The following is a 20,783-nucleotide window of genomic DNA, read 5'->3' as shown; positions in this document are numbered from 1 at the left end:
CTGCTGAGTTTTTATTGATTCGTTGTTTAGATCCCTATTGTGACCGTTCAACATTAAAATCACTCCTAAGCTTTGAACTCAGCTCATATCTTGTCTAAGGAGGAAGTTGCCATAAATCAGGAAGTAGAATGACATGCATGTCTGACAGAGTGGTTTTCTCATCTTTCTCCATCCTCTTCTACTCGTATTATTATGCAATTGTCTGTAAGTATACACGTCATGCATGTCCTTACTTTATGCATTTGCCTACTCTTTGTACATGTATGTTACTTTGTGTTACACTTGCACACTGTGGTTCGTAAAGCTTTCAAAGCAAGACTTCAACTGGATATATAAAACCCAGAGTTTAGCTGACTGGGTAACCTATCGCTGGTGAGACCAGAACACAATAGTAAGGAGTGGGTCACAAAAATAGCAGATCACTGGTTTGATTTAATAAAGGTTTTACATTTTTAATACACGATAAGAATGTTAACATAATTGAGTGTCTTGTCTATTCCTGCATTCCTTTCTCCTGTGGCTGGTTTGAATTTAGTAATTCTTGTATTAATTCATCCATTTCTTTACCATCTGTCCTGATTAGGGTTTGCGGGTGAGCTGGAGCCTAACCCATCCGACTTTGGACGTGAGTCGTACAACCTGAAAGGTCGCCATCCAATCAGTCTTGAATTTTATTCACCACAGATAATGTGTGTAATGCTGTCTTGTACCATATCTAATTTGTTTTAGAGTATTACTAAGTGTTATCTCTATACATAATAATTATTACATTAAAATTATCCATCCATCATCCAGCCACCCATTCCCTGAATCGCTTATCCTCTAATTATATTAATTCATGACGACACTGACATTTGGTGTAATAGGCAAGCTTGAGCAGTACAGCCTACAGTACTTTCTTTATGCTTTATAACGGGCCAACTGTAATTACAGTAATCAGAATATTTTTTCATGCCTGAGGTAAATTGATGGAATTTATTTTAAACTAGAACTTCATATCATCTGCTTTGTTGGTTTTTACAAGGTCATTGGTTTTGGGCTTTTATTCTACCATCACCTGCTATGTAAAATAAGTGTACTGCAGTTATTTCTGCAGTGTCAGCACCCTGATTTAACCTGTTTCGGGGACCTCTGCTATCATGGGCCCACATAAACCTTTTGGATGGAAAAGGGCCTAAAGAATATAAATGTATATTAAGTCATACCTTAGCTTCCTTCATCCCCGCCGCACTCTGATCAGAGGTATAGAATAAATTACATGTTATTTCATTAAGAAGCATTGTTTCCTCGACCTGTTGGATAAGCGACAGGAATTGTGAAGTTTCAATGAAGAACCTAGAGCAAGCAAACTAAAAAGAAAAGTTAAAACTGAAGACAGATTAAAAAATCACGCAAGATGGCAAACAGGTAAGGAGAGAAGGTGACATGTGTTTTTGTGGTAGGTGACGTTCGGAGAGCGGCTCACGTTGAAAATTTTGTCACATTTAGCTTCAAACATTGTTTAAAAAAGTGTGTTAAAAAAGTGAAGTCACTTGTATGCACATTTTGAACAATATCCATCAACTTTATAGTTAAATCCAAATACTAAATGTTATACCTAAATCTTAAATCTAAATGTTAAATATATACTGTATACCTATGTACTTGAAACTAGTCTATATATTACATTTAATATTGAAATTAAAATTTACATTTAACATTTAGATGTAACATTTAATATTTGGCATTATATATTTACATTGACAAATATTTTTCTAAATCTGCAGAAAAGTGACTGTTGAAAATGAACACTCGGTGGTTGTCGCTGACTTGCATGGCAGTGCTCCCGAGGCCTGGTCCCCGGGACTGCTTGGTGTTGGGGCTTCTTCTCCTGTCCTTGTCCTGTTCTATCTTGTCCTGTCCTCCCCTCACAGGGTGTAGCACTACAGCCCCATGCAACACTCATATTTATTGTTTCATTGTTGTAGATAATGTAATTATTTACTTCTCTCATCTCTCAGGTGTTTACAATTAGTGCTTTGTCTTTGTTTTCTCTCCCTTCTCGAAACTTTGTTCTGTTCGACTGATCAAGTCTGATTCTCATCCATCCATCCACCATTTTCTGAGCCGCTTCTCCTCACTGGAGTCGCAGGCTTGCTGGAGCCTATCCCAGCTATCAACTGGCAGGAGGCGCTGTACACCCTGAACTGGTTTCCAGCCAATCACAGGGGACAAACAACCATTCACACTCACATTCACACCTAGGGGTAATTTAGACTTGTCAATGAATCTACCACGCATGTTTTTGGGATGTGGGAGAAAACCCACGCAGGCACGGGGAAAACATGCAAACTCCACACAGGTGAGGCCAGGGAGTGAAATCGGCCGCCGTCTGATTCTCAATAAACCTCAATTATAATACCACAGGGGAAGCTTAAAAACTCCACTCTGACACAGTAAAACTGTTCTGGCATAAAAGGGATACAGATTTTCCATTCTGCTTGACCTAACAGCCGAACAGGACAAAAAATAAATAAAGAAATAAAGAAAGAAAATGTACACCCGTTTTTTAAACACTCTTGGAAGCTAAATGTGACAAAATGTTAGTTATTTTCAGCGTGAACCGCTTTCCAAACGGCACCCCAGAGAAAACAGGATAGGGACCATACTTTACTACGTGAGGTGAACACACTCAAGCATAGTCAAGCCAGAGTGAATTGCAATTCAGACACATTATACTTTCCAGAGACCAAAACATACAGTAGCTTGAAGAAATGTGCGAATTTCAGTTTTATAATTGGGGGTGGGGGTAATATGAGATGATATGTGTGTGAAACAAACCCGTTATTAGTATTTGCAATAAAGTGTCCTTGCTTGGCAAGAGAATATAAAACAGATACAAAATTCACACATGCAAGTAGTTAATAGTGAAACTGTGGCTGTGGTGGAGGACATTCAGTACATTTACTGTACATGCACAAATTAATTGGGTTAGTGACATAGTTCATTCACTCCACTTTTTCACTCTTTTGCAATTCTTCAATTTTTAGCCAAACTATGTCTGCTCTGCATAGCTCGGTGGCAGTGATGCTCCTTTTAGCTCATTTAGCTGTGGGGATCCAACAAGAAAGATGTGGCTTGAGATTTATTAACTGGTACAAGCCGAGTGATTAAAGGAATCATTTCGTAGCTCTGTACAACTTGTACGCGTGGTAAGCTTTTATTTTTTGTCTGAAAAAAAAAAACGTGGAGCCTTGGCTCTTGTAGTTATGGTGGCACTCAAAGACAAAAAATAAATTCTGAATGTTCCTGCTGTGTGTCAGCACAAATTACTTTTGTACATCATTACAACGTTCCTTTTGTAATTGTTGGAAGGGGTTTCAAAGACTGGTATGATAGTGCAGTGATTTTTTTATGAGTGTTGTATGTGTACCACCAGTGGCACGCAAAAATAATCACTGAATTAAATACAAATGAAAGTTATATTAAACCATGAAATACAATCCAACAGAATGAAGCTTGTAGCTATGCATACAGCCTGTTTAAAACTTTTAATCCAGCACAGTACAATTTTTACTTTTCAAGTAAAGTACATTTTTAAAGTACAGTTCAGTTGTATTTAACTTTTAATCACATATAATTGCATTTAATCCTTGAAAACTGTTTGTTTTAAAATTCTTTTATAGAAGCATCATTGTTTTTTAACTTTTAACTTTTTTTTAACTTTTTTTAAAACTTTTTTTTAACTTTTTTAACTTTTTTTGTCATGAGCTGTGCCTTGCAGTTCCCTTGTTGGAGGTTGGGTGTCGCTTTGCGCCCCTCTTGCCCTCCCTCGCTCTTCCCAGTAATCAGCGCCACCTCGGCCGCACGCCTGTTGTCAATCAGCCTTCATCATCACCTGCATTTAAGCCTGCCAGATCAATGCCAGAGTATTAAATGTTCATCTGTGGTACACCGTCACGCATTTCACACGTAAACTACGCCAGTCCTCGCAATATTTCTGACCGCCAGTTACAATTAACACCATCGTATTGTGACTCATTGACCACTCTAATGCAACAAGTTTCCCTCCTTTCTTCCCAAATTCAGTCCCACCTTCCTCCCGTGGGTACTCCTTCCGAGCCCTCAGCCTCCGATCCATCCCGCCTCCCGTACAAAGAGCCTCATGTCCCGCCGCCCGAGCCCTACTCGGGGACTTCGGTGAATGCAGCCAATTCCTCCTAAATTGCTTGCTAGTTTTCAATTTACAACTGTCGCATTCGTCACTAACCTCCTACGCGGAAAAGCAGCTAAATGGACAACCGAGTTATGGCACAATTCTTCCCGTATCATTTAACTCCTTTTCCGCCGAACTAAAGTTCAGGACAGGGAAGCCACTCGCCCCCTCATTACGCTCACTTCCATATGAGCGTTCCCGCGTGAATTCTTGGTCTCGTTCACAACACACCCATAACTGCCCTTATTAATTCTGGTCATAATTTCTTTCACGAAGGATTGGCATGTCAGCTCCAACTCCCTCTCAAACTGCTCCATTCACCAAAAAACGTCACAGCCCTGGATTGGCGTCTCATCTCCCATGTGACCCACCAAACAATTCAGTTTACCTTACTTATCTAAAGAAATCACAGTGAAGTCACCCTACTATTCGTTATCCATTCCCCTGAGCCCCCGTTAGTCCTCTGAATTCCCTGGCTCAAGAAGCATAACCCCGCCATAGACTGGACCCACCTATCTATCTCCGGGTGGAGTCCTTACAACCATTCGCACTGCCTGCTTTCTGCCATGCCGCCTTCCAGCAAACCTCAACCACCTGCTCCCGGGTTCCGGAAGAATATAATGAGCTCTCCCCTCTTTTCAGTAAGGATCTTGCCATTTCACAACTGTTTCCTCGAGAACCGCCTCTTCATCAAACCTGTAAAATGTGAATTCCACCTCTCCTCCGTACACTTCCTGGGCTATATCATTGCCAAAGGACAACTGCAACCAGACCCTGCAAAGATCCAAGCAGTCGTTAACTGGCCCACTCCCACCACCCGCAGAGAACTACAACGATTCCTGGGATTCGCCAATTTCTACCGCCGCTTCATCCGCAACTACAGTAAAGTCGCAATTCACAAGCCTTACCTCGACCAGCTATCCTTTTCAGTGGACCCTGGCTGCTTCCTAAGCCTTCGACCAGTTTAAATCCCTGTTCAGTATGCTCCCATCCTACGACATCCCTCCAGTTTGTGGTGGAAGGTTGACGTTTTTTATGAGCATTTTTTTTCAGTGGGACCCCACTTCCAAAAAACTTCATCCCTGTCCTTTTTTTCCCTGTCGTCTGTCCACTGCCGAAAGGAATTATGACATTGGCAGCCGAGACTGCTGGCCATCATCTAGGCATTGGAGGAGTGGACGCATTAGTTGGAGGGGACTGATTCTCCGTTTGTCATCTGGACCGATCACAAAAACCCTGCCTACCTCTGTTCCACCAAACGTCTTAACCCCCGACAAGCTCGCTGGGCCCTCTTCCTGAGCCGATTCAACTTCAGCCTCTCCTTCCACCCTGGTTCCTGGAACAGCAAACCTGATGCCCTGTCTCGCATGTACTCACCCCCCTGCAGCCCTGCAGAACCAGAACCCATCCTCCCTTCCTCGTGCTTCATTGGAGCAGCCACTCGGAAAATCGAACAGGTGGTTAAAGAGGTTCAGAAGACTCACCCAGATACCAAGACCGGACCTCCTAACAGGCTGTTCATACCCGATTCCGCATGCTCTGACATCCTTCAGTGGGCCCACAACTCCAAGCTCACCTGTCATCCTGGCATCACCCGCACTATCCGTTTCATCCAGCAACACTTCTGGTGGCCCAGCCTAGTCAAGGACACCCGAGAGTTTGTCCTAGCCTGCTCCGTCTGTGCCCAAGGCAAGGTTTCTTATCAACCCCCAGCTGGTCTGCTGCGCCCCTTACCCATTCCGAGCCGCCCTTGGTCCCACATTTAACCTGGACTTTGTCACCGGCCTACCCACATCTGAAGGTAACACTGTCATCCCCGCCATTGTTGACCGGTTCTCCAAGTGTCTCCAAGACATACCCTTCCCCAAGCTACCCTCTCTCTTCCCAGTAATCAGCACCACCTCAGCCGTGCACCTGTTGTCAATCAAACTTCATCATCACCTGCATTTAAGCCTGCCAGATCCAAGAATCCACTGCCAGTATTAACGTTCATCCGTGGTACACCGGCTCACAACTTATACATAAGCTACACCAGTCCTCACAATATGTCTTACCTTCATGTTCTTCCTTGTCCTCAGTGCTCCTTCCTTGTTTCCTGCCTTGCTGACCTCTTCCACCATGCCACCAAGCCATACACCCGCTCACGCCACCGCATGCCGTACGTTCCGTGTCTCGACAACCCACCAGTACGCCTCAAGGATGCATCACCGAGTCTCTTCTCAATAAACAAACTTCTTCAGCCTCCGCCTGCTTCTGGGTCCAGTTAAAATTAACACCATCGTATCGTGACATTTTTTTTAAATTCAAGAGCACTCAATGTCAAACTGAGCATGTTGCATTGGATTACAATAAGGAATATACTTTTAAAGAAAAAAACATCTCTTTTTTCTTGCACACTTAGGCCTACGAAGTTACTGTATTTTAACATTTGTCATTTTGATAGGATTTGGAGAGCCAAGGTGGTACTTGTTGTAAAAAGGGTTAGAACCACTGTGAAAGTAGATCCAATAGATTCTGATGGCTTCCTTTGATTTAGCACAATGTACCCCTCCATTTAGCAGTTTTATTAATATTATTACAATAATATTTACTTTTTGGGTGACCACCGCTATGCAGTGCAAACAACAAGGTGTTGGCAATGGAGGGAGGAGAATATCTCACCGAGAATTTTCGCTTCTGCTTCCAGTGATTTCCCCGGGCATTGGTGGCCATATGGGCCTCAGTAATCATGCGAATGAGGTCCCACTCCTCCTGCGTGGGCTCTTGTTGATCCAAAACAGTTTTCTGTAGTTCCCCCTTGCGGCGACGCTCCCGGTTTTCCTCAATCAGCTTGCGCTTGGCAAGCCTCTTTCTCTCATCCAACACCACTTTGGGGTTTGGGTGGCAGCGGCGGTGAGGGGAAGCAAAAATGAGTAGACAGGATAGCTCAAGGGGGGGGGGGGGGGGAAGACATCTTGTTATTCATTTTAAATAAACAAATCAAGTCAATGACTGGCCTATGTGGTCCTCTTGATGGAAGTATTCGGTAGTTTAACTATTCCACTTAAATGTTGATTAACATGAAAACTATTTAAAAAAACACACAGAAAAGAAAAATTAATTAAAACACATATTACAAGGAATAAAATGTACATAGTGTACAGTACTACTGTGCATTAAATTATGATCAAGCGTTTAAAAGGTTTTGAAGAGTATAGAAAATGTTTATAAGACTATTGTAGAGGTTACTAGGAATGTGTGGAAGATTAATAAGAGTCTGAGAAGGTTCATAGAGCTTTAAAATATGGATAAATAATCCCAAAAATATGTGGTGGCTACTTTGCAGATATCACCTATTGTGGAGGTGGTCCGGAAGCTAACCCTCGTGATAAACGAGGGATTACTGTGCTTCAAAAAACAAGACCAACAATAGAAAAGTTGTCAAATTTGTGTCTTGACTTACAGTCTGTAGCCATTCCAACTGCAATACACTTCTTGAAACGACAATCCTGGCACTGGTTTCTGGTCACCTTGTCGATAACACATTTTCTCTCGTATTTACAAGAATAGGTTTGTCTGAGATTTTTCTGAATTGTCCGCCTGAAGAAGCCCTAGACAGCAGATGCAGCCACATACATTCAGAGATTCTTTCAAGTGTTCACAAATTAATATTTGCTTCCACAATCCATTCAGAGAGACTTGCTTGTTACCTTACAGCCTTCACAGGTAATACAGCGATAATGATAGCCCGTAGCTTTGTCCCCACACACAACACAAAGCTCATCTTTTTCCAGGTAACTTGGTATGTACCCTGGGGCAGAAAAAAAACGATTACTGTTGTTTACTTTACATACTATACATACTTACACACACATTCCTGATTTAATTGGTATGAAATTGAATGCTGTACTTTTGTATGAAGGAGCCATGATTGACTGGTTAAGACAGCAGCAAAGGTTTTCAGGTTCAATTGCCCTATCTGTCTCAGCGATATGTGGGAAATGAATACTGTGGTGCCTTGAGATACTAGTTTAATTTGTTCCGTGACCACAATTGTAACTCAGAACACTTGTATCTTAAATCAATTATCATTTAATGCTGCAATCCACTTCATTGTGCTGCTCCTTCTGGTGTGCCCGTCTTAGCCACCCGGAGGCAGTATACTACTATAGTCATGCAGACACAAATAACGATGAATTGTACTTCTTCATCTGCTCCTACTCTAAGTGACTCAGTAAGATGTTGTATTAATAATTTTCCGTAGAGGCAAAATAATACAGTATATGCCTGTGAGTATAGTTATACAACGGCAATTCCAATGAAGTTGGGATGTTGTGTTAAACGTAAATAAAAACAGAATACGATTTGTAATTTATGTTCAACCTATATTTAATTGAATACACTACAAAGACAAGATATTTAATGTTGAAACTGATCAACTTTATTGTTTTTAGCAAATAATCATTAACTTAGAATTTTATGGCTGCAAAATGTTCCCAAGAAGCTGGTACAGGTGGCAAAAAAGACTGAGGAAGTTGAGGAATGCTCATCAAACACCTGTTTGGAACATCCCACAGGTGAACAAGCTAATTGGGAACAGGTGGGTGCCATGAGTGGGTAGAAAAGGAGCGGGGTTCACCTCTTTGTGAACAAGTGTGTGAGAAAATAGTCGAACAGTTTAAGGACAATGTTCCGCAACGTACAATTGCAAGGAATTTAGGGATTTCATCATCTACTGTCCATAATATCATCAAAAGATTCCGAGAATCTGGAGAAATCGGTGCATGTAACCGGCAAGGCCAAAAACCAACATTGAATGGCCGTGACCTTCGATCCCTCAGGCGGCACTGCATCAAAAACCGACATCAATGTGTAAAGGATATTATCACATGGGCTCAGGAACACTTCAGAAAACCAATGTCAGTAAATACAGTTCGGCGCTACATCCGTAAGTGCAACTTGAAACTCTACTATGCAAAGCAAAAGCTATTTATCAAAAATACCCAGAAACGACGCCGGCTTCTCTGGGCCCGAGCTCATCTAAGATGGACCGACGCAAAGTGGAAAAGTGTTCTCTGGTCATTAGCATGTCAATGGCATTTTGCATTGTTTGTTCGCATTAAACTAATTTTCCTAAGACAAAGCTGCGGTTGTTTGAAATAGATAAATTCTCTTTGTTTTATGTTAAGTTTGAAACAAAACGTCAACTCAACTCTTCGATGAATTGTTCACTATTCGCCAAACTGCTGCTTATTGTGAAGTGGGTTCTTTCTCTCTCTCGCTCTCTTTCTAGTATTTTAAGTATTTTGAATATTCCAAAATTTCACTCAAATGCTTAACTTCAAAAGAGGTTGGTGTGTTGCAATCTTTTACATACATTTACAAAGGATGCATAACTGAATGATGCCCAGTCACTAATTCATAATAGTGTTGAAATCGATTTTTGTTTTTTATTAAATGTCAGCTTTCTCATACGATTTGCAACAAGACAATCGTGAATAAATGTGAATATTTTCCAGAAGTACTTTTAAAATTTAAATTTGGAATAGTTCATTTTTATTCATGGGTTTGTAAACTGCAAATATTGTGGTCCGGCCCACTTGAGATCAAATTGGGGTGAATGTGGGCCCTGAACTAAAATGAGTTCGACACCCCAGGTTTAAATTAATCATGCAAGATTTCAACACATGTACAAAAAGTGACACAGGGAGAGTGTGAAATTCTTGAGCGGTTGAAATTAACATCAGATAAATATCTACACTTCCAGGTTCACAGAACCAAAAATACAGAAAGTGGGACTGATTGTTGGAGGGAGTTTGGCCCAAGTTCCTTTGAGCAAGACATCAAACCCTCAAAAGATATATCAATGTTTGGGGACCCTGCATGCATCCATTTATACACCTGTGTAGCTTGATTCCAATAAATGCATGTAACAGAAAATATATAAATATGAGTCCGTTTACAACAAGTGAAAAGCTTATAGCAGTATAATGAACTAAATACAAATTCACATCATCACATGATCTGTCCAAAATTAGGATTCATCTTGGTATGTTCTGTTTTGTAGCACTCTTTGGGACATGAGGTAAAGATCAATATATACATATTTTTTTAGGGTGCGGGGGGATTGTGGAGAAAAAAGAGGAATGATTATCTTGCATGAGCCTTCTGTCGCCTCGCCATCCAATCAATAATAATCCAATCAATAAGGAATCCCGCTGCATGACGCCAAGACTTGGATTTATGCTGAGACTTAAATCGGAAATCCCAGACATCATTGATTCATTGATCAAAGAGTCATCCCGAATTAACCATATTAAAAACAACATTTGAAAAATATAAAGCAGAAATAACAAACGGATAAATTACTTTTACGTGAAGCGATACTTTTGCATGAATCGTTTCTCCTCCACACAAAATACTACTGATCATGATCCAGTTATCCTACCTTTCTTGTGTGCTCCTTGCATCCATTGCAAGTGTGAGAGGTCTGATTTAATCTCAGGAAAATACTCAGGGTGATGATGGAAATTACTGAGCGGGATCTCCATGCTACAAAAGTCACTGCTTAAACCAGAAGGGACACCACTATACAAACAATTATAGCGCTGGCTACATGGCCAAACCTGCTCCAGGCAGGGGGGGTGGTGAAGTGGTTGCGGTTCGCAGTGTCCATACCGTGGTCCTTCACCCGCGAACAGACAATGTTCTCCACCACCCTGAATTGTGTATTCACCAACCACAGATTGAGACACCTCATAAATATCTGGTATGCAGTAATTCATCGTGGTAATCAACTGCAGAGAAGTATCAAAATAGGAACAAATTCCAATTACTCTGTATTAAAAAAAGAAGAAGAAAAAAAGATATTACCAGGTTCTAATCAATCAATCAACCAATCAAAATCTGCATCAAAACTAAAAAAAAAAATCAATTAAAAAATAGTCTGGAAAAATTCCATCCTACCAACCAAACGAAGACAATTTTAGAACCTAAAGGAATACCAAAATGCCACGAATGACGCAGACCACAGAAAGCAATTGCCCACTCGCCACCACCCGACTGTATTGGGACGTAGAGATTTATGACGACGTAGAGCCCTAATCTCACACGCCACAAATCCTTGATGTGCCACAGACTGTGGCGATGTCACAGATTAAGACCTTTCGCATTGCACCTACGGCAAATACCCACTTGTAACATCGAGCAAATAGAACGCATTTCTAAATGAAACACTTGGATGAAAACATGTCTGGTACAACAAAAGGGACATTTGTTTGGACAAATAAAATGATGGCAACAAATATAGCTAATAAGAGTTTAATTTAAGACCTGATATTCACCATTTCCAATGGTTTTCGTGATAATAAGTGAAAATCACGCAGAATACAATCAGGTTTAAGCATGTTAAATAGGAAATCAAGTATTATGGAGTCAGCTACACTTTGTCGTGTTCATTGTATTTTTCAGATAATATAGCTTTAGCAGTACCAGGCATTAAAATTAACAAGACTCCCTATTTTAAAATACTTATAATTTATTCATATGTTGTAATATTTTCCTCAAGGGTGGTCTAACAATTTTCCCTGTGACTGTACTTCTGGAACATGGGTATCCGTAAGATGTGAAAGTGAGTGCGAATGGTTTGTTTGTTTATACAGTATGCGCCTTGCAATTGGCTGGCGACCAGTCCAGGCTGTACCTCACCTTTTGCCCGGAGTCAGCTGGGACCACGCTCATGACCCTAGTGAGGATAAGTGGTTTGGAAAATGGATGGATGGATGGCCATTTAATAATCTTGTGACGTATGCTTCACTGTCATTGTTGTGTTTAAACTCAGCGGCACTTTTAATGAATGCATTTTCCCCGAAATGAGAATGGTTCATTAAAATCAGTCGAGCTCAAGAGTCTTGGAAACGTATTGTTGAGATAATTATTTATTTTTGTACGACAGAAGCTGCTTCAATGTCAAGTGTCTACAGATTTAAAAATATGATCACAAAGTAGTTGAAGGCAGAGAAGCGATGCTATGCATATGTAAAAAGTGAGTGGGACCATCTCCTCAGGTCAGGATTTTCACACACACACATACAGTGGGTATGGAGAGTATTCAGACCCCCTGAAAATGTTCACTCTTTTTTTATATTGCAGCCATTTGCTAAAGTCATTGAAGTGAAATGTTTCCCCTCATTAAACTACACACAGCACCCCATATTGACAGAAAAAAAAATAAACGGAATTGTTGAAATTTCTGCAGATTTATTAAAAAAGAAAAACTGAAATATCACACAGCCATAAGTATTCAGACCCTTTTCTCAGTATTTAGTAGAAGCACCCTTTTGAGCTAATAGAGCCATGAGTATTTTTGGGAATGATGAAACAAGTTTTTCACACCTGGATTTGGGGATCCTCCTTGCAGATCCTTTGCAGTTCTGTCAGGTTGGATGGTGAACGTTGGTGGGCAGCCATTTTCAGGTCTTTCCAGAAATGCTCAATTGGGTTTAAGTCAGGCCTCTGGGTGGGCCATTCAAAAACAGTCAAAGAGTGGTTTTGAAGCCACTCCTTCGGTATTTTAGTGTGTGCTTAGGGTCATTGCCTTTTTTGAAGATGAACCTTCGGCCCAGTCTAAGGTTCTGAGCATCCTGGAGAAGGTTTTCGTTCAGGATATCCCTGTACTTGGCCGCATTCATCTTTTCTTGGATTGCAACCAGTCTCCCTGTCCCTGCAGCTGAAAAACACCCCCACAGCATGATGCTGCCAGAATCAGAATCATATTTATTTGCCAAGTATGTCCAAAAACACACAAGGAATTTGTTTCCGGTAGTTGGAGCCGCTCTAGTACGACAACAGACAGTCAATTTACAGAACACTTTGGAGACAGAAAGACATTGACAAAAAAAACAGTCACTGAGCAGTAAAGGGTTACTAGTTATCTGGTAATGCCGGTACATTATTATTTTTTTTTGTTGTCAATTGTGCAAAAAGAAGTCCTCTAGCACTTAGAGCAGTTCGAATGACGAATATTGCAATAGTCTGGTCCAATGACCATTGTGCAAAGGGCGCCCAGACTTCAAGGAGTGTATGCGGTTTAAAGTGACGAGTAGTGCGATCATCTGGGACAATGTCGGTTGTGCAAATGTTACAGATACTCCTCAATCAGTGTGCAAATGGAGCAGATGCTACTCTGGCATGAGTGGCCAGTATATGCAAATAGTGCAGCATGGCGAGACAACTACAGTGAGTGCACGAGTAATACATAATTGGCCCCACAGAAATGTGACAACGAACTCAAGTCAAACAATTGCCAGCATGTTGTAATGGAATTGTAGGTCAGGTGTTTAAGAAGTTGATCGCAAGAGGGAAGAAGCTGTTGGAATGTCTACTAGTTCTAGTTTGCATTGATCGGTAGCGCCTACCTGAGGGAAGGAGCTGGAAGAGCTGGTGACCGGGGTGCGGAGGGTCAGAGAAGATTTTGCACGCCCTTGTCTTAGTTCTGGCAGCGTGCAAGTCCTCAATGGTGGGTAGGGGGGTACCGACAATCCTTTCAGCAGTTTTGATTGTCCGTTGCAGTCGGAGTTTGTCCTTTTTTGTAGCAGCACCAAACCAGAGTGTGATGGAAGAACACATGACTGATTCGATGACCGCTGTGTAGAACTGTCTCAGCAGCTTTGGTGGCAGACCTTGCATTCTCAGAAGCCGCAGGAAGTACATCCTCTGCTGGGCCTTTTTGAGGACGGAGTTGATGTTGGTCGCCCACTTCAGGTCCTGAGAGACTGTAATTCCCAGGAACTTGAAGGTCTCGACGGTTGACACAAGGCAGCTGGACAATATGAGGGGCAGCTGTGGCGAAGGATGCCTCCTGAAGTCCACGATCATCTCTACAGTCTTGAGCGTGTTCAGCTCCAGGTTGTGTCGGCCGCACCGCAGTTCCAGCCGCTCCGCTTCCTGTCGATATCCAGACTCGTCACCGTCCTTGATGAGGCCAATGACAATGGTGTCATCTGCAAACTTCAGGAGTTTGACAGTCGGGTGCGCTGAGGTGCAGTCGTTCGTGTAGAGAGAGAAGAGCAGCGGAGAGAGGACACAACCTTGGGGCGCCCCAGTGCTGATGCTGCGTGTGGATGAGGTGGCATCCCCCAGCCTGACCTGCTGTCCGTCAGAAAGCTGTAAATCCACTGGCAGGTGGCAGGTGAGACGCTGAGTTGGAGAAGCTTGGATGAAAGGTGTTCAGGGATGATGGTGTTGAACGCTGAGCTGAAGTCCACGAACAGGATCCTCGCATAGGTCCCTGCACTGTCGAGGTGTTCTAGGATGAAGTGCAGTCCCATGTTGACTGCATCATCCACAGACCTGTTCGCTTGGTAGGCAAATTGCAGGGGGTCCAGCAGGGGACATGTGACACTCTTGAGGTGGTCCAGCACGAGACGTTCAAAGGACTTCATGACCACAGATGTCAATGCGACAGGCCTGCAGTCATTTAGACCCGAGATTGCCGGTTTCTTGGGGACTGGAATGATGGTGGAGCGTTTGAAACAGGATGGAACTTTGCACAGTTCCAGAGATCTATTGAAGATCTGAGTGAAGACTGGAGTGAGCTGGTCCGCGCAGACTTTGAGGCAGGATGGGGAGACATGGTCTGGGCCTGCCGCTTTGTTAATCTTTTGTTGTTTGAAGATGCGTCTCACATTCTATTCATGGATGGATAACGCAGAAGTCAGAGGTGTGATTGTGGTCAGGGGTGCGGCCGGGTGGGTGTGTGGTGTGAAACTGTCCTTTTGATATACATCCTCCTTAGCTTAGCTGCTGAAGTTTGGCAGTGAACCACGGCTTGTTGTTGTTGAATGTGCGAAATGATTTTGTTGGTACACAAACCTCTTCACAGAAACTGATATAGGATGTAACAGTGTCCATATATTCATCCAGGCTGTCAGCTGAATTTTCAAAGACACTCCAGTCTGTGCAGTCTAAACAGCTTTGAAGTTCCATCTTTGCTTCATTGGTCCTCTTTTTCACTGTTTTCACTGTAGGCTTTGCGCATTTAAGTTATTGCCTGTACGTCGGTATTAAGTGAATTAAGCAGTGATCAGACGAGCCCAGGGCTGCACGAGGTATAGCACGGTATGCGTTTTATACCGTAGTGTCGCAGTGGTCTAAAATATTATTTTCCCTGGTAGAACAGTTGATGTGCTGCTTGTATTTAGGGAGTTCGTGGTTGAGTTTAGCTTTGTTAAAGTCCCTGAGAATAATGAGGGGTGAGTCAGGTTTTTTTTTTTTCAATTTCGTTGACTTGTTTGGCGAGCGTTAGCAATGTGGTGTTCGTGTTAGTTTGAGGCAGAATGTAGACTCCAGCCAGTAGGAATGATGCGAACTCATGTGGCGAGTAGAATGGCTTACAGTCCAAAAACAGTGACTCCAAATGCGGGCTGTAGTGTGTGCTGAGCTCCGTGACGTCCGTAGACCATTTTCCGTTGATATAGAGGCATATCCCGCCACGCTTTGTTTTCCGCGATGATTCCATGTCGCGGTCCGCTCGTGAATGTGGAAGCCGGGAAGCATGACGGCGCCATCGGGTACAGCGTCGCAAAGCCAGGTCTCCGTGAAGCCGCGGAACGTCCGAAGTCTATACTGGTCTTTAACAGAAGATGAAGCTCGTCCATTTTGTTGGGTAGGGAGCGTACATTCGCGAGGTGGATCGATGGGAATGCCAATCTGTGTCCTCTCTTGCGGAGTTTCAGCTGAATGCTGCCAAGCTTCTCTCTATGGCGGCGTTTCCGTCTCCATGCACCGAAAACCGCGGACGCCGCTCCGGTGAGTAACTCGGGGAAAAAACTGAGCGGATTTGCGAAAGTTGGTGACAGAAAGTCCGGAGTAGCCTCCTTGATGGTTAACAGGTCTCCCCTTGTGTAAGTGAGTCGTTTAAGGTCTCCAAAGACGGACGAAAAACACAAAAACAAAAACAATACTAGAGAGCGCGTTACCGAGGCGACCACACTGGTAGGCGCCATCTTGCTTTGCACCACCACGCTTTACTGTTGGGACTGTATTGGACAGGTGATGAGCAGCGCCTTGTTTTCTCCACACATGCCACTTAGAATTAAGGCCAAAAAGTTCCATCTTGGTCTCTTCCGACCAGAGAATCTTATTTCTCACCATCTTGGAGTCCTTCAGGTGTTTTTTTTTTTTTTAAGCAAACTCCATGCGGGCTTTCATGTGTCTTACACTGAGGAGAGGGTTCCGTCGGGCCACTCTGCCATAAAACCCGTCTGGTCGAGGGCTGCAGTGATGGTTGACTTTCTAGAACTTTCTCCCACCTCCCGACTGCATCTCTGGAGCTCAGCCACAGTGATATTTGGGTTCTTCTTTACCTCTCTCACCAAGGCTCTTCTCCCCCAATTGCAAAATTTGGCCTGACGGCCAGCTGTAGGAAGTGTTCTGATCATCCCAAACGTCTTCCATTTCAGGATTATGGAGGCCACTGTGCTCTTAGAACCTTAAGTGCAACAGAAATTGTTTTTTTAACCTTGGCCAGATCTGTGCCTTGCCACAATTCTGTCTATGAGCTCTTCAGGCAGTTCCTTTGACCTCATGATTCTCATTTGCTCTGACACTGTGAGCTGTAAGGTTTTATGTAGACAGCTGTGTGGCTTTCCTAATCAAGTCCAGTCAGTATATTCAAACACAGCTGGACTCCAATGAAGGTGGAGAACCGTTTTAAGGATGATGAGAAGAAATGGACAGCACCCGCGTTAAATCTTAGTGTCACAGCAAATGGTCTGAATACTTATGACTGTGTGATATTCCAGTTTTTCTTTTTTAATAAATCAGCAAAAATTTCAACAAATAAGTTTTTTTCCCCCTTTCAACATGAGGTGCTGTGTGTACATTCATGAGGAAAAAAAATTACTTAAATGATTTTAACTAATGGCTGCAATATAGCATCCATCCATCCATTTTCTGAGCCGCTTATCCTCACAAGGGAGTGCTGTCATCAGCTATCATCGGGCAAGAGGCAGGGTACACCCTCTGAACTGGTTGCCAGCCAATCGCAGGGCACATACAAACAAACAACCATCCTCACTCACATTCACACCTAGGGGCAATATAGAGTCTCCAATTCATGCGTGTTTTTGGGATGTGGGAGGAAACCGGAGTGCCCGGAGAAAACCCACGCAGGCACGGGGAGAACATGCAAAATCCACACAGGCGGGGCCGGAGATTGAACATTGAACATATATATATATATATACACACACACACACATATATATATATATATATATATATGTATATATATATATATATATATATATATATATATATATATATATATATATACAGGGTGATTGAAAAGTAACTCCCTATTTTAAAATACTTATAATTTTTTCATATGTAATATTTTTCAAATTTCTTTTGTGTATGTTCCACTAATAAAGGAGCAACTCTATTCTACCAAACCAACGACTTTGGAAGAACTTGAAGGGTGAATACGAGAAGTTATGTCTTCCATCTCACAAGAGTTCCTTGTGAAATCAGTTAATGCGGTTCCCAGCCAGCTTGAGAAACTGGTGGCTAATGCTGGCGCCCATACCGAATTTTAAAAACTCCATGCAATACACTTTCTTCTCATGTTCACTTCTTGTAAGAATTATAGCTCAGAAACAAATTACAAGTACTTAAATATAGGGAGTTACTTTTCAATCACCCTGTACACACACACACACACACACACAAACACACACACACACACACACACACATATATATATATATATATATATATATATATATATATATATATATATATACATACACTAACCGTATTCAAATGAAGTTGGGATGTTGTGTTAAACATCAATGAAAACAGAATACAATGATTTGAAAATCATGTTCAACCTATATTTAATTGAATACACTACAAAGACAAGATATTTAATGTTCAAACTGATTAACTTTAATGTTTTTAGCAAATAATCATTAACTTAGAATTTTATGGCTGCAACACGTTGCAAAAAAGCTGGGACAGGTGGGATAAAAAACTGAGAAAGTTGAGTAATGCTCATCCAACACCTGTTTGGAACATCCCACAGGTGAACAGGCTCATTGGGAACAGGTGGGTGCCATGATTGGGTCGAAAAGGAGCTTCCCTGAATTGCTCAGTCATTCACAAGCAAAGATGGGGCAAAGTTAACCTCTTTGTAAACAAGTGCGTGAGAAAATAGTCAAACAGTTTAAGGACAATGTTCCTCAACGAACAATTGCAAGGAATTTCATCATCTACGGACCATAATAGCATCCAAAGGTTCAGAGAATCTGGAGAAATCACGGCATGTAAGCGGCAAGGCCGAAAACCAACATCGAATGCCTGTGACCTTCGATCCCTCAGGTGGCACTGCATCAAAAACCAACATCAATGTGTAAAGGCTATCACCACATAGTCTCAGGAACACTTCAGAAAACCAATGTCAGTAAATACAGTTCGGCGCTACATCCGTAACTGCAACTTAAAACTCTACTATGCAAAGCAAAAGCATTTTATCAACAACACCCAGAAACGCTGCCGACTTCTCTGGGCCCGAGCTCATCTAAGATGGATTGATGCAAAGTGGAAAAGTGTTCTGTGGTCCGACGAGTCCACATATCAAATCGTTTTTGGAAATTGTGGACGTCGTGTGATCCGGGCCAAAGAGGAAAAGAACCATACTGACTGTTATGGACACAAAGTTCAAAAGCCATCATCTGTGATGGTATGGGGCTGTGTTAGTGCCAATGGTATGGGTAACTTACACATATGTGAAGGCACTATTAATGCTGAAAGGACCATACAGGTTTTGGAGAAACATATGCTGCCATCCAAGCAATGTCTTTTTCATGGATGTCCGTGCTTATTTCAGCAAGACAATGCCAAACCACATACTCCATGTGTTACAACAGCGTGGCTTCATAGTAAAAGAGTGTGGGTACTAGACTGGCCTGCCTGCAGTCCAGACCTGTCTCCCATTGAAAATGTGTGACGCATTATGAAGCGTAAAATACGACAACGGAGACCCCGGACTGTTGAACAGCTGAAGTTGGTCATCAAGCAAGAATGGGAAATAATTCCAACTACAAAATTTAACAATTAGTTTCCTCAGTTCCCAAACGTTTATTGAATGTTGTTAAAAGAAAAGATGTTGTAACACATTGGTAAACATGACCCTGCCCCAGCTTTTCCTAGCCCGGAACACTTCACCAGGGAGGCGTCCAGGAGGCATCTTAAACAGATGCCCGAGCCAATTCATCTGGCTCCTTTCAATGCGGAGGAGCAGCAGCTCTACTGTGAGCCCCTCCAGGATGACCGAGCTTCTCACCCTATCTCTCGGGAGAGACCGGACACCCTGCGGAGGAAACTCATTTCGGCTGCTTGTTCTTGTTCTTTCGGTCACGACCCATAGCTCGTGACCATAGGTGAGGGTAGGAACGTAGATAGACCGGTAAATAGAGAGCGTCGCCCTGTCGGCTTAGCTCCTTCTTCACCCCAACGGACCGATACAAAGTCTGCATTGCTGCAGACGTTGCACCGATCCACCTGTCGATCTCCCGTTCTATTCTTCCCTCACTCATGAACAAGACCCCAAGAAACTTGAACTCCTCCACTTGGGGCAGGCTCCCATCCCCGACCCGGAGAGGGCACTCCACCCTTTTATGACTGAGGACCGTGGCCTCAGTTTTGGAGGTGCTGATTCTCATCCACGGCGCTTCACACTCGGCTGCGAACCGTTCCAATGAGAGTTGGAGATCATGGCTTGATGAAGCCAACAGAACCACATCATCTGCAAAAAGCAAAGATGCTATACTGAGGCCACCAAACCAAACCCCCTCTAAGCCTTGGCTGCACCTAGAAATTCTGTTCATAAAAGTTATGAATCGGTGACAAAGGGCAGCCTTGGCGGAGTCCAACGTTCACCGGAAACGGGTCCGAATTACTGCCAGCAATGCAGACCAAACTCTGACACTGGTAGTACAGGGACCGAACAGCCCGTATCAGGTGGTTCGGCACACCATACTCTCGAAGCAACCCCCACAGGACACCCCGAGGGACACGGTCGAACGCCTTCTCCAAGTCCACAAAACACATGTAGATTGGTTGGGGGCGAACTCCCATGCACCCACTGTTCCACGGCCAGGACGAAAACCACACTGCTCCTCCTGAATATGAGATTTTGACTTCCCGACGGACCCTCCTCTCCAGCACCCTTGAATAGACTTTACCAGGGAGGGTGAGATGTATATACTATACTATACTATACTATACTATACTATACTATACTATATGTAGTTGAAACCTCTCAACCTCACACACCAACTTGGGCTCCTTCCCTGCCAGAGAGGTGACATTCCATGTCCCTAGATCCACATCCCCCTTTCGGGCTGTGCCCGGCCGGGCCCCATGGGTGCAGGCTTGGCCACCAGGCTTTTGCCTTGAGCCGCACCTCCGGGGGGGGGGGGGGCTGGTGACCCGTGCCCGGGCAAGGGAAACTTATATCCATTTGTTATATTCATAACAAGAGTTTTAGGATCCGTGCTTTGTCTGGTCCCTCACCTAGGACCTGTTTGCCATGGGTGACCCTACCA

The 20,783-nt window shown here is 43.0% G+C and overlaps 1 protein-coding gene across 1 annotated transcript in view; it reads right to left on the bottom strand.

Annotated features, from left to right (window-relative positions):
- The window catches only part of thrb (thyroid hormone receptor beta), a 47,956-nt gene extending 36,884 nt beyond the window's left edge, over positions 1–11,072 (bottom strand). The window contains exons 1-4 of the mRNA XM_061664249.1: positions 10,623–11,072; positions 7,885–7,985; positions 7,638–7,785; positions 6,857–7,062 (exon numbers count right to left, since the gene is read on the bottom strand). Of these exons, the coding sequence (XP_061520233.1) occupies positions 6,857–7,062; positions 7,638–7,785; positions 7,885–7,985; positions 10,623–10,959 (792 nt within the window). The 5' untranslated portion in view covers positions 10,960–11,072. The remainder of the gene's footprint in view (positions 1–6,856; positions 7,063–7,637; positions 7,786–7,884; positions 7,986–10,622) is intronic.
- Positions 11,073–20,783: the final 9,711 nt, after the last annotated feature.

This window comes from Phycodurus eques, chromosome 20 (genome assembly GCF_024500275.1).
Source record: "Phycodurus eques isolate BA_2022a chromosome 20, UOR_Pequ_1.1, whole genome shotgun sequence".
In the NCBI taxonomy this organism is placed as follows: domain Eukaryota; kingdom Metazoa; phylum Chordata; class Actinopteri; order Syngnathiformes; family Syngnathidae; genus Phycodurus; species Phycodurus eques.
Note: the sequence above shows the minus strand (reverse complement) of the source record. Positions and strands in the feature narration are given on the sequence as shown.